This window comes from Rattus norvegicus, chromosome 9 (genome assembly GCF_036323735.1).
Source record: "Rattus norvegicus strain BN/NHsdMcwi chromosome 9, GRCr8, whole genome shotgun sequence".
NCBI classification, from domain to species: Eukaryota; Metazoa; Chordata; class Mammalia; order Rodentia; family Muridae; genus Rattus; species Rattus norvegicus.
The window spans coordinates 48,665,032-48,684,572 of NC_086027.1; the positions used below are offsets into that span (position 1 = coordinate 48,665,032).

Below are 19,541 nucleotides of genomic sequence, written 5' to 3' on the forward strand. Positions count from 1 at the left end.
TGGTTTAGAAAGAAAGGAGAACAGGTCTTTCCTGAGTCAGAAGTTTTTCTCAGACCATTATAAAATAACAATTATGACTCTCCACTTCTTATTTGTATTGCTGGCTTGAAAAAGATGACTCTACAATGCTTACACTCGGTGGATATTATTCTACAAATAAGGGCCCAGCATGACATTTATGAGAAAGCCAGGGTCCTCCTGCGCAAAGCTGATTGGTGCTTAGCCAATGGGCTCTAGGATTCTGTCAATAAAGGTTCCTACTGCCCTGGGCTGGACAGATGCAGGGCGAGGGTCAGCTCTGCCTCTGGACCCTCGGGAAATGTTCATTACCTCTCTGAACAGTACTCATCTGTGGTCTGCAAAGAGAAGCCAGAGCTTGAAGATGAAACATCCGTTCCCTCAGTTCCCTCCAATCCTGGTCATCTACTGCTTCTGTATGCTACAGATCCCCTCCTCAGGTAAGGGGACTGAGTTCTGTCGAAGACTGAGGCAGATCTTTACCGTCAGGGTAGTTCTCAAAGGAGCTGAGCTTTCTTCCTTTACCTACCTTCACTTCTATCCTCTTGTTTTGAGGAGTGGCACTTGTGTCTAACCTTCTATTTCAGAGATACCGGAGAGGAGAACACAGGGAGGAAATCTGGGTTTAAAGTCCCCCAAACCGAAAGCTGATGGGTAGCTGAAGAGAGTGGAGAGCAACTGTGCAGACCTCGGACGCTGTCCGCGGTGCTGACCGAATGCTTCCTCTCTGATTTCTGGGCAGCAGTTTGTAGGAAGTCAGAAATGGGGGGAGGGTCTGAAGTCCCTGATCAGATCAGCACCTCCAGGGTGTTGCCATAGTGTGCAGAAAAGTAGGCTATTAGTGGAGCGCTTGGTTGGAAACAAGGACTATTTGCATTTTTCCATTAGAATTTTGGTTTAGAGGCATAGAGAACCTTGGGAAAATATAATGTGTTTGTTTTCTCCTAAAGAGTAATTGCAACACTTGGGCATTATGAGACATGATATCAGCTTAACATCCCCAGAGTGCCAGGTCTCCTCTACAGTTTCCCAGCTCGCCTTCTGGATTCTGTCCAGTTACTTTGTCTAACCTTCAGTTCATGGCCAGCCCCCCACAATTAGCGACTGGCCCTCTGGATTCCTAGAAAATCTTGTTTCATAGTTTGCTTTTGAAAAATTGGTTCTGATTTAATATTTATATCCACCTCCCTATTTTTCCTATTTGATTTTGTTTCCTGACGGTAGGGTCCTGTGGTCTTTATCTTTGTATTAACATGGATCTCTAAATAAGACCTCACGGGATTGGTTTGCAGTACCTTGCATTATCAAGAGATCACAATCACAAAAAATATCTTTATACTAAGCTGTAACATCCTAACATCTGACTTCAAATCAGGCGTTCTTGTTGGGATCTGCAGGTGTGATGATTTCTTACTTGTGGAAGTTCTCAAAATGATTAAAGGGACTTAACATAGACAACCTAATTTGTTTTCCTCAAGAAAACTATATGTACCTTTAATTCTACGTGGTCTGGTATTCTTTCAAGTCAGGTATTACTTATTGAGGCTTGGACACTGTTGTTAAAATATGCCAGAATATTGCTTCAGCTTTCTCTTGACTCATATTTCAGAGACCAAATAGCCAGCCCTGTGTGTGTGTGTGTGTGTTTATGCATGCATGTATGTATGTTTGTATATTCTTATTTTTTTTTGGTTCTTTTTTTCGGAGCTGGGGACCAAACCCAGGGCCTTGCGCTTCTTAGGCAAGCGCTCTACTGCTGAGCTAAATCCCCAACCCCTGTATATTCTTATTAAAGTAAATTTCTCTTGAGCCATATAGCCGCTGTCCCTCATTTTAAGATATACAACTTCAGGGCATTATGTGTATTTATTTAATCTTATTTTGTTGGTGTTGACCTACCTCATGGATTCAACTACATAAACGTCTGAGTGTTATATCATGTGTAAATGAAAAGATATGTTTGTTTACGTCAGAAGGGAGCTGGAAGGCTCCAACTCCATGCTAGTAGCAATTCTCTCCAGAACTCGGTTCTTCAGTGTGTGTGTGGGATGGGGGGTGTGGCTAATGGAACAGAGGCAGATCCCTGCATGTCCTTAAAGTCCTGACTAGATGCACATACTTTGTTGGAATTATTTTTTAATACTCAATCCTCACAAATTCCACCAACGTTAAACTTACTTGCCCCCTAAGTGTTTTCCCTTTCTTTCTTGATTTGCTAACAGACGAACTAGAAACTCCCATTTAATTGAACCCATGCAGTTTTAAAATAATGTTGCTACACATCGTGGATCTGAGTGTATTAGGTAGAGGTAGCCTTTCAGTTCCTCTTATGGTAACTTGTGTTATCTTCATTGTTTTTACCTTCTCAATGACTTCTTTTGCTCAGCACTGTGATGGATTCTATTAAAACCTCTGCATATTTTTTTTATGGCACGGGCACAGAAGCAAATGCTATGGCCTCTTTCTGGAGCTGATGTGTTGACTATCTTTTGTGATAGGAGCTTCTCCACCTTTAGCTGGTCCTCCTGATGGTTTGGATGCTGTGGACCCAGAGGTATGCTGTTATGCCACACTGTGAGCTCTGCATTTATTTCAAGCTTTGAAAATATCATGTGGTTAATGTTCACTTAAATAGCTTAAGGTCCGATATTTAGCTGCAGCAAAACCTCACTGCGGTTGCTGCATGGCCTCATTTATGCCATCCTGAGAGCCGAATTGAAATTTGCTGTGTTGCATGAGGAGACAATTCAAGGTTCACAAATGGAACAATTTTAGAGTTTTAAATATGCTGTAAGAGAAGTCTATGAATGAAAGAATTTATTCTTGTAATTGGTTTATTTTTCTCATTTTGTCTTTCAGCGACTGGCACACTTTCTGAACCAGAGGGAAACATGTTCTAACCAACCTAAGGTAATATATATATATATATATATATATATATATATATACATATATATATCACAACCTATTAATAGGTGATGCTTTAGCTGTCTACTAGAGAATGTTTTGCATGTGTGTTTGTGTGAGTATCAAATACAGTCTTAGGAAAAATCAAGTTTCTCTATTCAAAACAAATTACCACAAAATATTGGCACTTCATATGTATTCTTAAGATTATATTATCTAGGGCTAGAGAGATGGCTCAGTGGTTAACAACACTGACTGTTCTTCCAGAGTTCAAATCCCAGCCACCACATAGTGGCTCACAACCATCTGTAATGGGATCCGATGCCCTCTTCTGGTGTGTCTGAAGACTGGTGCTACAGTGTGCTTATATATAATAAATAAATACATCTTTTTAAAAAGATTATATTATCTATATTATAAATGTAATTATATGCCCATGACATGTATATAATAGATAGACGCATTATGGTGTAACAGTTCTCCAACACAGTGGATCTTGTGTAAAGGGCCATGTCTAACAGTAACTACAGTAATCACAATTAAAGGAGATCAGTGGATACAAAGTCAATGCTGACTAATGGAGGAGAGTGGGATAGCTCACAACTCTCAGTGTAGCCTATCGGTTTTCACTCTGAGCAACAATTCTCCCCAGGACACTTCCCCAAACCGCAGCACCACTCACTCCGGCCACACCCCCTCATCTCAGTGTTTCCCAAACACACCACACCCTTCACATCTTTAGATGGCCTCCTCTTCAGCCTCCCTCAGAGCTTGTAGCCACACCCCGGGCTCTCAGACTAAGATGTTCAACCCTGGCAGTGTCTTGATCGCTCTGCGCCTTAGTTGGCTTGCCTGGTCCGTGGGTATAATTGTTGCAACAACCCCAGTGATCCTGACTGAGTGCTTCAGCACCCGGGACATGCTTTCAGTCCCACAGCAGGGTATGTGATGGCCACTGGGTGCCTGTTGTTGCAGCTACTTCCCACTCGAAATCCAAGTGCCACCTTCTCTCTCATGACGTCTTCGTGAAGATACGAGGCTTGCATCTTGTTTTCAGTTTGCTACTGTGCATATGTTTGGGAATGATTACTAAAGCCATTTTTATTGTCCTGGTATCTAGACCAAGCCTGAAAGCGAGAGCTTGGCGTTCTCCACCTCTTTACTACCTCCCTGCCTCGCACCATCGTGGCTTCCATGTTCTTCACGTGAACACTGTGGTGTCCCCACATAAGCGAGGACAGTGGGCATGTAGCTGTCCCTGCCAGCTGTGGCATTCAAATGATTGTGGGGTTTCCAGATGCAAGGGCCTAGTTGGAAAGGATTGCCTTTTATGGTTTTTCATTTCCCCAACACCTACCTCACCTGTTATTTCTGGTTACAGAACAAGTAGTTTATGAATTAATGAGAATGCCAATATTATCGAATCATGAATAGAAAGGCAATGGCTCTTCTCGGCTTTATTGTTGTCCCAACTGTCCTGTGTCCTGAATGGGTTACTGGAGCTCCTCATGTACTCCCTCTCTGAACCCCCACAGACCAGGGCTGTGTCTTTAGGAGATGGCCATGATCACGCAACCTGGAAGTGGTTCTATTCAACAACAGATGTCACCTGCAGACACTCAGGCTCCACTTTTCTGGTTGCCGTCTGACATCAGGAGGACATTAGGCAGGAAAAGGCTAATAGGTTCTGGCTAGAGAGCCATTTATTCATTGACTCAGAAGAGATGCTTGAAGTCACAGCAGTGTCGGGTCCTGGGGATGGAGTAATGAGCCACACAAAACAAGCCTGCCTCAAGACGTATGTACCTTAGAGTTGGGGGAAATGGGTGAATGAGTAAAACTTGACAGTGATTTTTCTATGAACAGAAGAAAGTATGAAGGATACATATGAAATGTGGAGAAGGCTGGTTAGCATCTGGAAAAGAGTTGAACAGACTATTAATCTTTATGGAATACAGGAAAGGGTTTTCCTCCCTGAGACTGAAAGGATATAAAGAGATAAGCCGTAAAAGTCAACATCATCCCAAAAGCCTGTGCCAACTACAGTCTCAACTGGACTGTTTTATATTTGAGTAAATCCAGTTGGTCTCATGGCATGGCCTACACCAAAAACTTCATCAGATACCTGCTCGAGTGAAACTCCGTATCACCTTCCTTTCCGTTCTCTTCCAGGAAAGCCGGGATGTATACAAAAGGGTGAGGATCTTGTGGCATCTAAAACATTCTCTGTGTCATGTCTGGGGAAAGTGACACGTGGTGCTAACACACCTTTCCTTTTCCGTTCAGTTTTTATTTCACTACTCCCGAGCTTGGAAGTCGACACATCCAGTTAACTCCGAGGTCTGTGCTTTACGAACTTCCTGTAAAACCCACGTTCTTCTGTACACCTTCCATGCCTTCGGAACTCGTGCATACATAGCTGCATAAAGGCAGGAAACCCCTAGACACAGGTGCTCCCCTTCCCTGCTCAGGGCAGCAAGAGAACTGTCTCTTTCTCATCACATATCTTCACGAAGACATCCTAAGTGTGATGGGTGACAGACAGATCTGAAATGTTAGAGAAGGAACTGCAGAAAAAGGAAATGACCTAAGATACACGTGCCGTGTTTCATCAAAAAGAAAAGGGAGAACTGGGAAGATGTTTGGTAGAGTGAGGTATGGTGTGGGGAGAGTGAGAGAGCAAGAGAGTGAAACAGTAAGTGCAAGAGAGTGACAGAGCAAGAGAGTAAGAGAGTGAGAGAGCAAGAGAGAGGAAGGGGCAAGCAGGACCTTTTATAGTGAGTCAGGCACCTGGCTGTTGCCAGGTAACTGTGGGGCAGAGCCTAGAAGGACCGCTAACAATGTGTACTTGGAGCCAGAAGCACAAGAGCTTGGTAAGTACTACGCCCATTTCCACTGCTCCTTACAGCTTTCCACCTTTGTGTTTTGAAAAGTGCTGTGTGGCCTGTAGAGTGCTGCCTCCCGAGGTGAGCCTCTCCTCACCTGTGGCTGTCAGACACACAATGGGAACAAGAGCAATGATCTCTAACCTGTGCTTTCAGTGCTGGGGCTCAAATCCTAGTGCATGCGGAACGAGCACTGTATCATGATGCTACCTGCAAACCCTTTTTTTGACACAAGTTCTTACTATGTAGTCCAGGCTGGCCTTCCCCCTACCTCTGCTGCAAAAATCACAGATGGGCACCACCATACCCAACTAACTTGTTTAAAACTCTGAGTGACCCTCAGGAGCAGCTTGCCAGGGCAGATTTATGTAGGGCAGCATTTGAGAAACACTAGGAGAACTTTTTTGGGGGGGATCAGATGCACTATCACAATCTCCTGTGGGAATTCCACCATGAGAAACCCACATATTTATATACTTAGGGTTGCCCAAGTCTTCAGCAGGATTCTTTTTTCCTTTCTTTTTTCCGGAGCTGAGGACCGAACCCAGGGCCTCGCGCTTTCTAGGCAAGCGCTCTACCACTGAGCTAGATCCCCAACCCTTCAGCAGGATTCTTAAAACTGTCAAATACTCAGAAAAATATGTTTCTCCCAAGAGGCAGAGTCATCCATGGTCTAGGTCTAGGGATAGAATTAGATAAGGAGGGGCCGGCTACCACAAAGCATCAAAGAAGCCAAAAACAAGGAAGGGAAGAGGCCATAGTTTTTCCACTTTAAACGAACTCACCTGGGGAACCCATGAGGGCCAGGAAAGATGTCCTTGCCTGAGTGTGTGCGGCAGGTGCAACCAAGAGTGTAGGATGCCCCCGAGTGGGTGGGCCGCTTCCCACCCCAGCACTTCCTCTCTAGAACAGAACAGCACACATGAAGAAAGAGAAAGGATCCAGAGCAAGGCTACTTCAGGGATAGGACGGAGTGCTTAGGGTTAATGCCAGGAAGCAAACGACTTATCCTAAGGGGAGATTTCTAAGTGGTGTTAGAATTGAAACCAGCAAGCTTTTTATTAAAAACATAAACATTTCGAGCTGGGGTTCCTGAACTGATTTTAGTCTGAAAATTAAACCCATTTGTAAGAGAGAGGAGTCAAAAAGCATGAGCATGGTCCCGGGGCTCTGAAAGATTCCGCGGCAGTCAACAGCTTACGGCCAGCGCCTTCCTGAGACTCACAGCACCTCTCTGTTGCAGTTTGCTCCCGTCCATCCATTGATGCGCCTGGCCGCCAAGCTTCCCAGCAGAAGGATGAAAAGACTACCGCGATTGCTGCACACAGTAGGTGCTTCTTTCCTTCTGCCATAGTTCTACGTAGGAACATTACACACCGTGGCAAATGTGTGCTAGCGCCCCATGCGGCTCATTTGAGTTCTCTCCTTAAACCTCAGTCTCCAGATCTGGGGGCAGAACACTGGCCACTTAACCTTGCCAATCTCTAACCCCACCCTGTTGCAACCGGAAGGACCAAGGAGGGACCGTGTGGCCCAGTGCGGTCCCTTTCCTCTCAGCTCATCGTATGCTTTGTATCTGTTTTGTGTTATATTCCAATTTCGTCCCTTCGTTCCAACGTGAAATTTGCCTTAGTGGTATCTCTGTTTCCTGTGGCCTTATCTCAGTACGGACAGTCATAGCTGATCCTTTTCAAACTATTATTTAAGAGATTATCAATCAAGGTTTTGCTGCACAACATAAAAAAAAAAGACAAAAATGTCTTTTGGCTATCTTGAGCCCAGTCACAGTGACCAACATGGCCTGTTTTGTCTAAAACCTTCCTAGCTTTAGACCTACAAGTCCGTAGACTTCAGGAAATTGCTTGGCCTCTAGAACACTGCCTGAGCTAGCCTGCTGCCTGCACAAAGGGTTCCAGGTCTATCCTAATTCCATTCTTAAATCAAGTTATAACCAGAAACACGTTAAAAATGCTAAAATGGCTTGACATGGAGAATTGTCTTAAAGCAGAAGTGCACTTCAAAGTTGGGGTTATTTGTAAGCAAATTAAACTACTTGGATCCCAAACTGCAACTCTGGTTGAGTGAACAAGCTTCCCTTCCTGACCTTGTAACCGGCTCTGATATCTGCTATCGTGCTCACTGCCTCTGGGCAGCTGTCTTCTGACATTCTTAGAATGAACCAGGAAGGACATCACCACACAGTCTTGAGGTTATGGGTGTGGTTCCTGATTAATTAATTTATACTTCATTCCTTCCCAGGATTCCAGGATGGCTACTATAGACTTCCCTAAGAAGGTATGTGAGCAAGAATGTTGACTTCTAGAATTCTCTAGAAAGAAGGGCAGGGAAGTGTCTGGAACCTGCAGTCCTTCCAGCTCCATTTGGATAGAACAGATCTCCCCAGAGGCCCTTGACTATCTTCTCTAAACAATGAAGTTGATTATTCCCTGGGCTTAGCCTGAGGTAGAAAGAGATCATTGAAAGATGGCTAATGCCTTGCATGGTTAATATTTCCATTTCTTCTCTCCTGGATGAGTTGCATGAGCCATCTGTTATGTGGGACTTGCTCTCTAGTTCAGGGCCTCACGTACAATTGCACAAGCTTAGAGAAAGGAAAAATTCTTCTGCCAGTGCCAACCTCAGAGACCAGTGAATCTCAGACTTGAGCATGCATTAGAATACGGTTAAAATTGGGATAGCTGGGTTCTACCCTGAGATTTAATAAGTCTGAGGCAGGTTCTGAGAATTTTCATTAATAACAAGTGCTCTGGATCTCTCTCTGCCGCTGCTCTGGGACCATTCTTTTTGAAACCTTCTCATGGACTTTGAAGAACCTTTGACTTAGAATGTAACTATGTAACAGTTTGTGGTTTTGCGTTGTAGAATTTAACTATGTAACAGTCTGTGTTTTTGTGTTACAGGATCCTACCACCAGCTTGGGGCGGCCATTTTTCCTTTTCAGGGTATAGCAAATTTCCTTGTTTCTATTTCTAACTGTCACTGTTATCCCAACTGCCAGGACCAGATGGGCACTGCTCACCTCCAGGGAGGGTGTGGTGCAGTGAAAATTTCTTACCAACTTGCAGGAGAAAAAGACATAAGCATATGACATAAGACATAAGCATAAAGCAATAAGACATAGGCTGAGCATGCCTTTATTCTAGGAGCTTGGAGGGCAAAGGGTTGGGACTTCAGTTGATGGAAAGATACTCGGTAAGCCAGAGTCCACGTCCCAAACATTGCATTTCAGGATGTGTGACCTCCAACCACACTGCACAAGGCGTCCAGGTTCCATCTTTCTTCCCAAATGACAGAGAGGTCCTTGCCAAGGACATAGTGTTTTCAGTTTTGCTCTATTCATTAACTGCAAGAAGGTCTTAGCTTTTCCATGTTTGCATCCCAAATGTGAGAGGATCTAACTAAATCCATGACAACCTGAGCTGTATGCTGTGGATCCCTGGTTCTAGTATCTTGGAGGAGGATGATGATGGTGGTGGTGGTGGTGGTGGTGGTGGTGGTGGTGGTGGTGGTGGTGATGGTGATGATGATGATGATGATGATGGTGGTGGTGGTGATGGTGATGATGATGATGATGATGATGGAGATGATGGTGGTGGTGGTGATGGTGGTGGTGATGATGATGATGATGATGATGATGGAGATGATGGTGGTGGTGGTGATGGTGATGGTGGTGGTGATGGTGATGATGATGGTGGTGGTGATGGTGATGATGATGATGGTGGTGGTGATGGTGATGATGATGATGATGGTGGTGATGGTGATGATGGTGGTGGTGATATGAGATTAGAAGACATAGCTCTCAGCCTTCCTGACAATCCACAGCACACCTGGCTCATCGAGGGCTCTGGAGAATGTCATGGAAAATCCCACTGATCTTTATTTCCCTAACTTCTCTGACCTGGGGAGTCCTTATCAGTTCTCCCCAGTTTCTGCCTTTTTGATCTTCCTGATCAGGTAACGTGTTGGTTTCTGGAAAGAGCTCTGAGAAGCAGTTGGTCACTATTGTGTCTCCACCTGAGAAGTCTGGAGAACAGATCCTCTCACCTGAGCTGAGTCTAAAGGGGAAGGTGAGGTAGGAAATGGGTGTCAGGTTCCAGGCAGCAGTGAGGGCCTAGATTATTGCCCAACAGGATGTAGGAGAACTTGCCAGGTAAGTGTCCAAGGATGGGAGTGAAAGCTCAGTTGGGAAAGCAAGGCCTTCATGTTTAGTGGAGAGAAAGCCCAAGCAGTTGTATCTCAACATTTATAAGACTTTCTCCCTCACGTTTGTTTTTCAGCCTAGGAATGGAAGATACACTGACAAAGTCCAGTAGACGGCAAGGTTTGCTCCATTTCCTCTTTGTTATTCTATGCAAATATTCTGTGTCTGACTTGGAGGTGTTGGGGCAGAAGGTGGGGCTGCTATTGTTCAAAGGAAGGGCGCTGCTTCTCTATAGCACCGTAGAACCTTAACCTGATCAGGCAGAAGCAGGCTGCTCCAGAACTGTTACAAGCCTTTGCTTTCACACTGGCCCCTAGGGCGAAGGCGGCAGGAGCAGCAAGCAGGGTTTCGCTGTCTGACTAAAGAACCTCCAGGAGTGAGCACCAGAGACGCAGCTCATTTTATTGTTCCATGGGGTCATGAATTTATATACCAGGGGAAAGGTATATAAGGGTTCTTGGGGTTACAGGCAGGAAGGACAGATTGGTCATAACATGGTACCTAATTATCATGTGGATGGGAAGGGCTGATTGGTCATAACAACACCTAATTATCATATGGGTGGGAAGGGTTAATTGATCATAACCTGGCATCTAATAATCATATAGGCAGGAAGGGCTGCTAATTATCATATGGTGGGAAAGGCTGAGCGGGACTTATGTGCTGAAGCAGGCAGAATTGCAGGAAGCTCTGTGTGTGGTCATCCTCTAGATAAGGTCAGGCGCCTGTGCACAGAGATACTCTAGATGAGGTCAGTGGAGACAGGGAGGCCCTGCTGAGAAAAGGGGTCCTGTGGTTTGTGCCGAGGTCAGAGAACTATCCAGATGTGGAGGACTGTGATTTAATAGCGGAGTCCTCCAACACTGGTTTTTAGAAACACTGGTTTCTAGATAGAGTTGTGATAGAAATGAAGGTACAGCCTCATGCGGTCCGAGTTAACCTTCCACACCTCCCACCCCTGCCATTTGACTCTTACTGTGAGGAAAACAGTACCCTGGTATGTTGAGGTGGTACCTTCAAGGAGGCCCTCAGACACGGAAGTCCATGCATAGAAGTGATTCTAGTTTGCCGTCTCTCCAGAGGATCTAGTCCCAGGAAGGTATGAGCATTGTCTGCTGCCAGCATCAGAGTCCAAGGAGCCCAAGGAAGCTGTCCTCATCCTGGCAAAGACAGGAGTAAGGCATTCTTAGAGGCCAAAAGACTAATACAAATGCAATGACCTAATAAAACACCAAACATAAATATCATAAGTCCGATGTAGGAATCTGTGGCACGTCACACCAGTGGGTAGCTGTGGAATGTGCCCACAATTGCTTGCATTTGGCCCTCATCTTGACCCTGAGGGGGAAACTGCACTTACATTGAACACATCTTTTGTTTTGCAGAATCCTATGTCACAAGACAGTGTGCATCTTTGGAGGAAACGTCAAGCTAATTTATGTGTACATTTGACCATATTTCTGCTGTCCCACGCTCTCCAAAATACTTAGTCGTAGAAAGGACAAGGAGGCACCATTGTATCATCTTCATTTTCCTTGGAAGACTGTGGGAATGGGTACGTTCCCTGAACAGGTTCCTAAGAATTTACTGATTTGGGCGTGGAACAATCTACCTAACTTGTTGACAACCAAACGCATAGATTGAGGACAAGCTAAGTGCTGACATCAGATCCTAACTCTGTTTGCTTTCTAGATGGGTGGCTTTGATTATCAGTCAACTTCCATTTCTGTAGTAAATACCTAGTGTATTAATTAATATCAGTTTAATATTAATTAAAAGTATGGATGGCTTGTTTGGGGCGTGGCTTCTTTCCTTGTGGTCTTCTTGGCCTGCGGCTTTGACTCTATGGCCTCAGCGTACACCATGGAGAAAGCATGTAAGGGAAGGGATTGTTTACCTACCTCATGGCAGATGGGAATCAACAAGAGGGAGGAGATGGGGGTTCCACTAATTCCTTAGAGGACAGGGTTCCAATGCCCTAAGTTCTGCCCCTAGGCTTCCCTTCTTAAGGTTCCACTATTGTAGCACCACAGACTGGTAACCAAGGTTTGAACGGGAATCTCTGGGTAAGGGACACTCCAGGGCTAAACCAGCGCACTTGCTTCTGCTTCCCGCTTGGCAAGACGGGGTTTGTAAAAGTAACATCTTCTTGAGATCCATTTTCTGAGAACTTAAGAGACGGTGCACACAAGGGCGTGGACTCACGTTGGTATCGATGCGTTGGCTGTAATTTTACTTGAAAGGCTCTTCATTCCACAGTACACACAAGGAACTTGCTCCATCCACTAGACACACAAGTCAGCTGGCCCCCACACAGCCACTTCCCTATTGTTAACATCAAGAGGTTAAGGAACAGCAGCTCCAGATTGCTGGGGAACCGTGGGACCTAGGCCTTTACTCCTCAGGCATCTTCTCTGGGAACATTCTGGAGAGCAAGCCCAGCAGAGGGTGGTGCAGGAGATGGGTGCGCAGCATGAAGAGTGGTCATCGCACCAGCCACCCTCTTTTAGTTTCTCCTGTTCTTCTTCACATATTAAAGTCTTCCCTTGAGACATCTTAGTTAGGGTTCTGATCTTATTCTTAGCATTCCTAGGCCTCTTTCCTGAGTCTGAGCCCTGCATTCTGAAGTCTCCCAGTAGATCTCAAGTCCTAAGACAGCATGGTTGGAAGAGATGAGCAAACCAACCTCTGCCTGGCATTGGCCAGTGAAGGGACACAGTCACGTTTCTGAGGTGTAGCATCTGAGTTGAAAGCTCTCTTGCCAAGCCCTCTCTGGTGATGTGGAGTAGAGTGGACTTGTGCTTGGGTTCAGCCTGGAAACGAGTCATCAAGGACTATGGATAACTGGCAGGCAAATAAAAAACACACAATTGAGATACAATACTGACAGACGCTCTTTTTTGCCAAGGGAGACCTTGAACTCAGGAGTCAGGGTGCTCACTTAGATTTGACTCAGACCCAGTCTTTTATTGAAATCATACAAGGAAGTTGGGTTGCAAAGTTCATAGGGGGTGGATAAATGCTTCTCTATTTTCCTGTGCCAACATTTTCTTGTGACACAGAATAATACCGATTTAGAACAGGAAAAAAAGGGAACTATACAATCTCAAACATAAAAGTTTTACAGCAAGCACATTTTTATATATCTCCCTGCCACCAGTCTCTGGTGAGGTCAGGGGCAGCAGTATTGCAGTTGGCTTCATTAAAGGGCAAACATGAGGCCATACTGCTGACCCTGCAGTCTTTGTAATTTTTGGACCCCATCTGTCTGTTTACAAAACCATCCTAAGTTTACCTGTAAGGAGACTGCCTAGGGGGTTGCCACCATCGTTCCTAAACTCAAGGAACCCAACCATCCTGTTTTTAATATACAGAATTGAAAATAAGATTGGAGAAACAACTACAAATTTGCTCATCTCTGCCCGTGTCTCTAGGTTACTTTCATTTCCACCCTGAGGGAGTCACTGTAACATACATTACTCTTGAATTCATGAACAGCCTTCACTTTAATATTATTAGGAACATCTAGTCCCTGGATAGCAAACAGGTTCCTACTAGGTCTTGCCAGGTCACCAAATAACAGTTTAATCAGGAAGGGAAGAGGAAGAACAGTAAATAGATAAGGAGGGTGGTAACTACTAAGGACCATCACAGAATGACATCATGAGGTGCTTGTGCCAAAGAAGAAAGCCTTGGGGCCTCTCAGTACTCATACTGGGGCCCACAAGAGGCCATAGCCTCAGGCTCTGAAACATGGTACCCTCGGCAGGTGTTTCTTCCTTGTCATCAGGGGTCCCAGGCATCTCGAGCTTAATGTGAGGTGCCTCCAACAGACTGGGTCTTCACACACAGTCATTTGTCCACAGCAGTCCAGCAAGGACCCATCAGTGGGCCCCCCAAACAGTCTTAAAAACTAAACCAACCAGCAACTTCTTCCCTCTAAGGTGAGACCTCTGGCCTGTTCCCTGACAAACAATTCCTTATGAAGTCACTTTAAGCAAGTGCCCCTTCTAAGTAGTTTGAGTGCTAGGCCCAGATGAAGTCTCTATGTGGATAACGCTCATCTTCTAAGCACAGAAAGTCGTTGACTGCAGCCCTCCACAGGACGAAAGCAAGGGTGCTCTCAGCTACCATGTAGGCTCAAGCAAGGTCAGTGAGAGAGGCAGAGAGAGCTAACTGGGAGTTGTGAGAGCTTTTGGAACCTCAAAGGTCACCCCAGTGACACAGCTCCTCCAACAAGGCCACACCGCCTAATCCTTCCTAGACAGTTCAACCAACTTGGGATCAAGCATTCAAACATTTGTGCCTGTGGAGCCCATTCTCACTCAAACAATCACATCAATCATTGTCCCAAACCTTCAAGTTCCTTTGGGTTCCAGAAATTGCAGAGCTTCATGATGGGGTCTTCCCTATGATGACATCATCCAAACAGGAGTAATCATCTTGTAAGAATCAACTTGTCACCTCACGCAGCAATGTCTTCTTCAAGCCGCCTTGCAGATCCAGACCTGAGATAATGATCAACAGGCCACACTGTGAGCAGTGCCATTTAACCAGATGCCTCCTGTTCCCTGCCCAAATTCTTCTATTTAAGCCTAAATCTCATATCAGTATCCCAAGGATGAACTCAGGGTCACTGAACTCTTTTATCTGTTTATGATGCTTTCAGTTGTCGGCTTGCAGGGTCTATAATCAACAGGGAGATATGTAGTGGGTTGGCCTAATATTGCTTGTAGTCTAATGCTAATTTTGGGCCCCCAAGAGTGGTTGCCCCAGGGATGAGAGAATCTGCATGGAGACACTGAGTGACCCTGCCCCCAAGTTTTTTCTGATTGGTAAATAAAGATGCCAACAGCCAATAGGTGGGCAGAAGAGACATAAGTTTTTGGGGCTTGGGGTTGGAGGAAAGCAAAGAGGAGAAGAAGGTGGATGGAGGAGAGAGAAGCCACCATGGGTTATGAGGAGGAAGGAGGAGCCATCATGGGTTATGAGGAAGAAGGAGGAGCCATCATGGGTTATGAAGAGGAAAGAGAAGCCACCATGGTTTAGATGAGTCATAAAACATGGCCCTCGGGGGGCTGGGGATTTAGCTCAGTGGTAGAGCGCTTACCTAGGAAGCGCAAGGCCCTGGGTTCGGTCCCCAGCTCCGAAAAAAAGAACCAAAAAAAAAAAAAAAAAAAAAAACCAAAAACATGGCCCTCGGGCTGGCCAATTGTAGTTAAGAGCATCCCAGATGGAACGCAGTAAATAGGAAGTAATAACTCAGGGTTATTGATAGGAGAGCAGATTCTAACAGCACAGAGGGCAGGCAGGTGCCCAGCTATTGTGCTGTTTAGGATTTATAGTAAACACAAAGGTTGTGCGTGCCTTTTATCCTGGAACTTAAATGGTCTAAGGTGGGGTAGAAACTTCATGCCAAGATTTAAAGACAACACAGATTGGCCTCTGGGCAGGTCAGTGTCAGACTGTCTTGATTATGTTGAATGACGTGGAAAGATCCACCCAGTGTGGGAGGCACCCTCGCCCAGGCAGGGCATCCTGACTGTATAAGAGAAGCACACTGAGCATCAGGATGTATGTACTCGATGTTCTAGTCTTACGACTGACGATGTAATATTACTAACCTCACTGAGTCAAGCTCCAGATGCCTTGATACAAGTGTTTACAGTGAAAGGGTATGACCACTGGCCCCCAAGTCAGGATGTCTAGGCTTGAATTCTGACTTGAGATCTTGCTCAAGTTACTTAATCGCTCTCCTCACTCTGTCCCTAGCTTAATCTCACCTTTGGAATGGGGCTAGTGCTAATTCAGACACTCATTTAGCGCCTGCTTTCAGTAATATAGATAAGGTAATGTATTCAAAGGGATTGAGTCATAAAAATTTGTAAATACAGTTAATGAGATAATAATAATGTCTAAACCATCCCTTCTTAATAGAACTGTGAAATACAAATATGTATATATACACACACACACACACATATACAAACACACACACACACATATATACAAACACACACACACACACACACGTGTGCATGGTATCTGTGCTGCCCAATATAATTAAGGTATGGAGTTTTTTTTTTACTTTTTTGTTATTTTATGAGTATGGATGTTTTGCCTACATGTGTATCTGGGTGCCATGTGTGTACATTGCTCATGGAGGTCAGGAGAGGACACCAGATCTCTTGGAACTGGAGTTACACATGACTTTGAGCCACTGTGTGGTTGCTAGGAATCGAACCAGGGTCCTCTAGAAGAGTAGCCAGTGTTCTTAACTATTGAGCCGTCTCTCCAGCCCCAACAGAGATTAACACAAGAAAAACAGAGAAGTGGGACTGTGCAGGGAAAGTTTCAATAGACAGAATGGCATGATTATGTCTTCATACCTTCTTTTGGCTTGGCCTCCTCTACCCCCACCCACACAATATGCTCCTGTGACCCCTGCCTCTGTCCATTTCTCTCTGTGTGTCTGTCTTTGTCTCTGTCTTTGTCTCTCTGTCTCTCTCTGTCTCTCTCTGTCTCTCTCTCTCTGTCTCTCTCTCTCTCACACACACACACACACACACACCACACACACACACACCCCAAACAGACCTGTGTCCAAATTCCTTTACATGTGTCATGTTGAAATATATACCTTTTGTGCTTTGGTTTCCTTACCATTACTATGAACCCAATAGCAGAAACCACCTAATTGGAGTGTGTGCATGTGTGCATGTGTGCATGTGTGTGCATGCATGAATATACACAAACACACACATGCATGTGAAAACCAGTAGTAATCTTGAGCACCATTTCTCAAGTTTCTGCTTTGTTTTTATTTCTTATATATAAGTGCACTGTAGCTGTCTTCAGACACACCAGAAGAGGGCATCAGATCCCATTACAGATGGTTGTGAGCCACTATGTGGTTGCTGGGACTCAGGACCTCCGTAAGAGCAGTCAGTGCTCTTAACCACTGAGCCATTTCTCCAGCCCTCTACTTTGGTTTTTGAGACAAGTTCTCTCACAGGCCTGGAACTTGCCAATTTAGCTAAGCCAGCTGGTTGGCAAGCCTAAGGACCCCATTGTCTTTACCCCCTGTTTTAAAAGCAGTAGTCACCATATAGAGCTCCCCTACCTTGGTTCTAGGGAATCTGCCTCAGTTCCTTTGGCTTACACAGCAGATACTTCACTATCTCTTCATAGCATGTTAATCCTTTATGGAGAATCTGACTGTGGCTGACACCTTCTGTGCACGAAGTGTTTGTTAGTTACCTTCATTGTTGTTTTATGTTGAGCCCACTAGCTCAAAGAGAGTCCGAGGCCATGCTGATGGAGTCCCACGACTGGGCTTTGAATATCTTCCTATCTGATACCAAGTTATTAATCAGCCTTCAGGCACACTACAATTTTCTGTTTTGTTGACATTTTTTTTTTTTTTTTTGGTTCTTTTTTTCGGAGCTGGGGACCGAACCCGGGGCCTTGCGCTTCCTAGGTAAGCGCTCTACCACTGAGCTAAATCCCCAGCCCCGACATTTTTTTAATATAGTGTGGTTCAGATCCAAGCCAGGGTTCAGCTCGATCATCATTCATTAGCTGAGGGTCTTTTGCAAAACTCATCTATCTTCTCTGAGCCTCTTTTTCTCATGCATGAGCCTTGGAAGACAACTGTCAAATGGGTGCTGCTGGGATTAAGCTCAGAAGCTGTCAGTGAGTGTGCTGCACACATGATCACAGACACACATCTGCATAAGCTGTTGCTCTATCATAGAAAATTTACCATGGGTTTCCACACCTGGAAACCTGCAATAGTTCTACTTTCTAAGTACACGCTCTTCTGGGCACCAGAGGGAGTGCATTTATTTAGGCCCCGCGGTTCTGGAAGTAGCATGTTAGAATCATGCTGATTTCTGCAGCACACAAACCATAGACCGTCAGGAAATTAGAATTTTCAACTCTTCTATTTCCCATGGCAATGGCTTTGTCATATAGGTTCTTCCCAAGATAGGATAAATAGCCCCCATGTACCCACCAATGGGGAATGACAAAAGATGAGAGGGAGAAGTGTGAGGTCGGGTCACGTGATGAGAACTCAGTCACATGACCACGTCCACTGCGAAGGAGCCTAGAAATGGAAAATGGATGTGTGGCCTGGAGGAGGACCTGCAGGGCTTTGTAAGAAGGTGGCTGCTCTCTGCTGTGCTGGGACTATTACCTCTGGGAAGGCGAGAAAATAGACGTGGGAGTTAAGCCCTCTTGTGACGTCTTTCACTATATGGCAGACATATAATTAAAATCCAGGTCCCACTGGCTCTGGTGTCTTTAGTTCTCACAACTGAGACTATTGGTCACAGACATGGTATTGTCCCTGGGCTAAGTACAGCAGTGGTATAAAGTGAGGGCATGAAATGTTGGGCATGAAGTTGCACAGTTACAATCCCTATCATCATATCCCATGATTCATTGTGTGTATAGACTATATCCTGCGTAAGCATGAGGCAGGAGTTGACTATGCCAAGTAGTAGTGCTGGGCTATGTCTGATGTAAGACAGAGGGGAAATGGGGCGGACAGAAAAATGGGGACAATTGAGCTGGCAACAGTTGAGCTAGCATTCCACATTTTTTCTACTCAACATGTTGAGTAACTCTGGCTTCCTTGGTCTTTATAGATGTATTTATCTTGAGTAGAAATTTTTCATTTCTCGACAATTTTTGTTTTTGTTCAAATCTATGATCTCTTTTCCAACTCCTGGTGTTTTTGTTTAATATTAAAGCCATCCATTTGCTTCAAGAAATGAAGTCAGGATCAATAGAATCCTTGAAGAAGGACACAGTGGGGCTTCTTGATTCTGTTAGTATTTGTTTTCTGGAAGCTTGTACAAGGGAATGCAGGGGAATGTTCTAACCAAACAGTCTTGGTGAGAAGCAATTTCTGGGGCATGAGAGCTATCAGGGTTTTGGGGGTGCTAGGTGGTACTATGGTAGACGATGAAGCTGTAGAACCGCATGTGGATGTGGCTATGGTTTGTTTTACCTTCAATAACCTTGATTTCAAACAGCTGACAAAGAAGGGGGCATGTTTGGTGGAAGGGAAAATCACAAGAGAGTGATTTTATGGGTATTTTTTTTTGACACGAGCAATAAGGCAGGATATGGCTTTTGTATAAAAAAAAAAATCAGTGTAGGGTCCCCACTCAGGTAGAATATAGGATATGTTGGTAATGAGACTCATATTACATAGATTGAAAGGACCAACACGATGTTTTAAGAAACACAGGTTTGTCTCTGTAGTTCACCATGTGAATGTGGAGGACCTGGGTCTCCAGAGTGACTCAGTTTCCACTTGTTGTCCTATTCTTCTCTTCCTGTCAAATCCAGTTGACAAGAGCTTGTTCTGCCTTGGTGACATGCATGCCCTGGACCCAGGACTCGAAAATGGAAACTATCACTTGCCTGCTTTGGAGAAGAATGGAAGAATGGTAAATAGATTGGTAAGTGATAAAACACAGTCTACGTATGAGTGT

At 44.8% G+C, this 19,541-nt stretch overlaps 1 protein-coding gene across 1 annotated transcript; it reads left to right on the forward strand.

Moving 5' to 3' along the window:
* The first annotated feature begins 366 nt into the window (after positions 1-366).
* NMS (neuromedin S) lies at positions 367-11,430 on the forward strand. The gene is made up of 10 exons (NM_001012233.1): positions 367-458; positions 2,517-2,572; positions 2,878-2,928; positions 5,098-5,121; positions 5,212-5,265; positions 7,054-7,137; positions 8,070-8,105; positions 8,732-8,773; positions 10,109-10,152; positions 11,418-11,430. Exons 1-9 carry the CDS (start codon positions 383-385, stop codon positions 10,142-10,144), a joined length of 459 nt encoding a protein of 152 aa, NP_001012233.1. The 5' UTR covers positions 367-382; the 3' UTR covers positions 10,145-10,152; positions 11,418-11,430.
* The last annotated feature ends 8,111 nt before the right edge of the window (positions 11,431-19,541 follow it).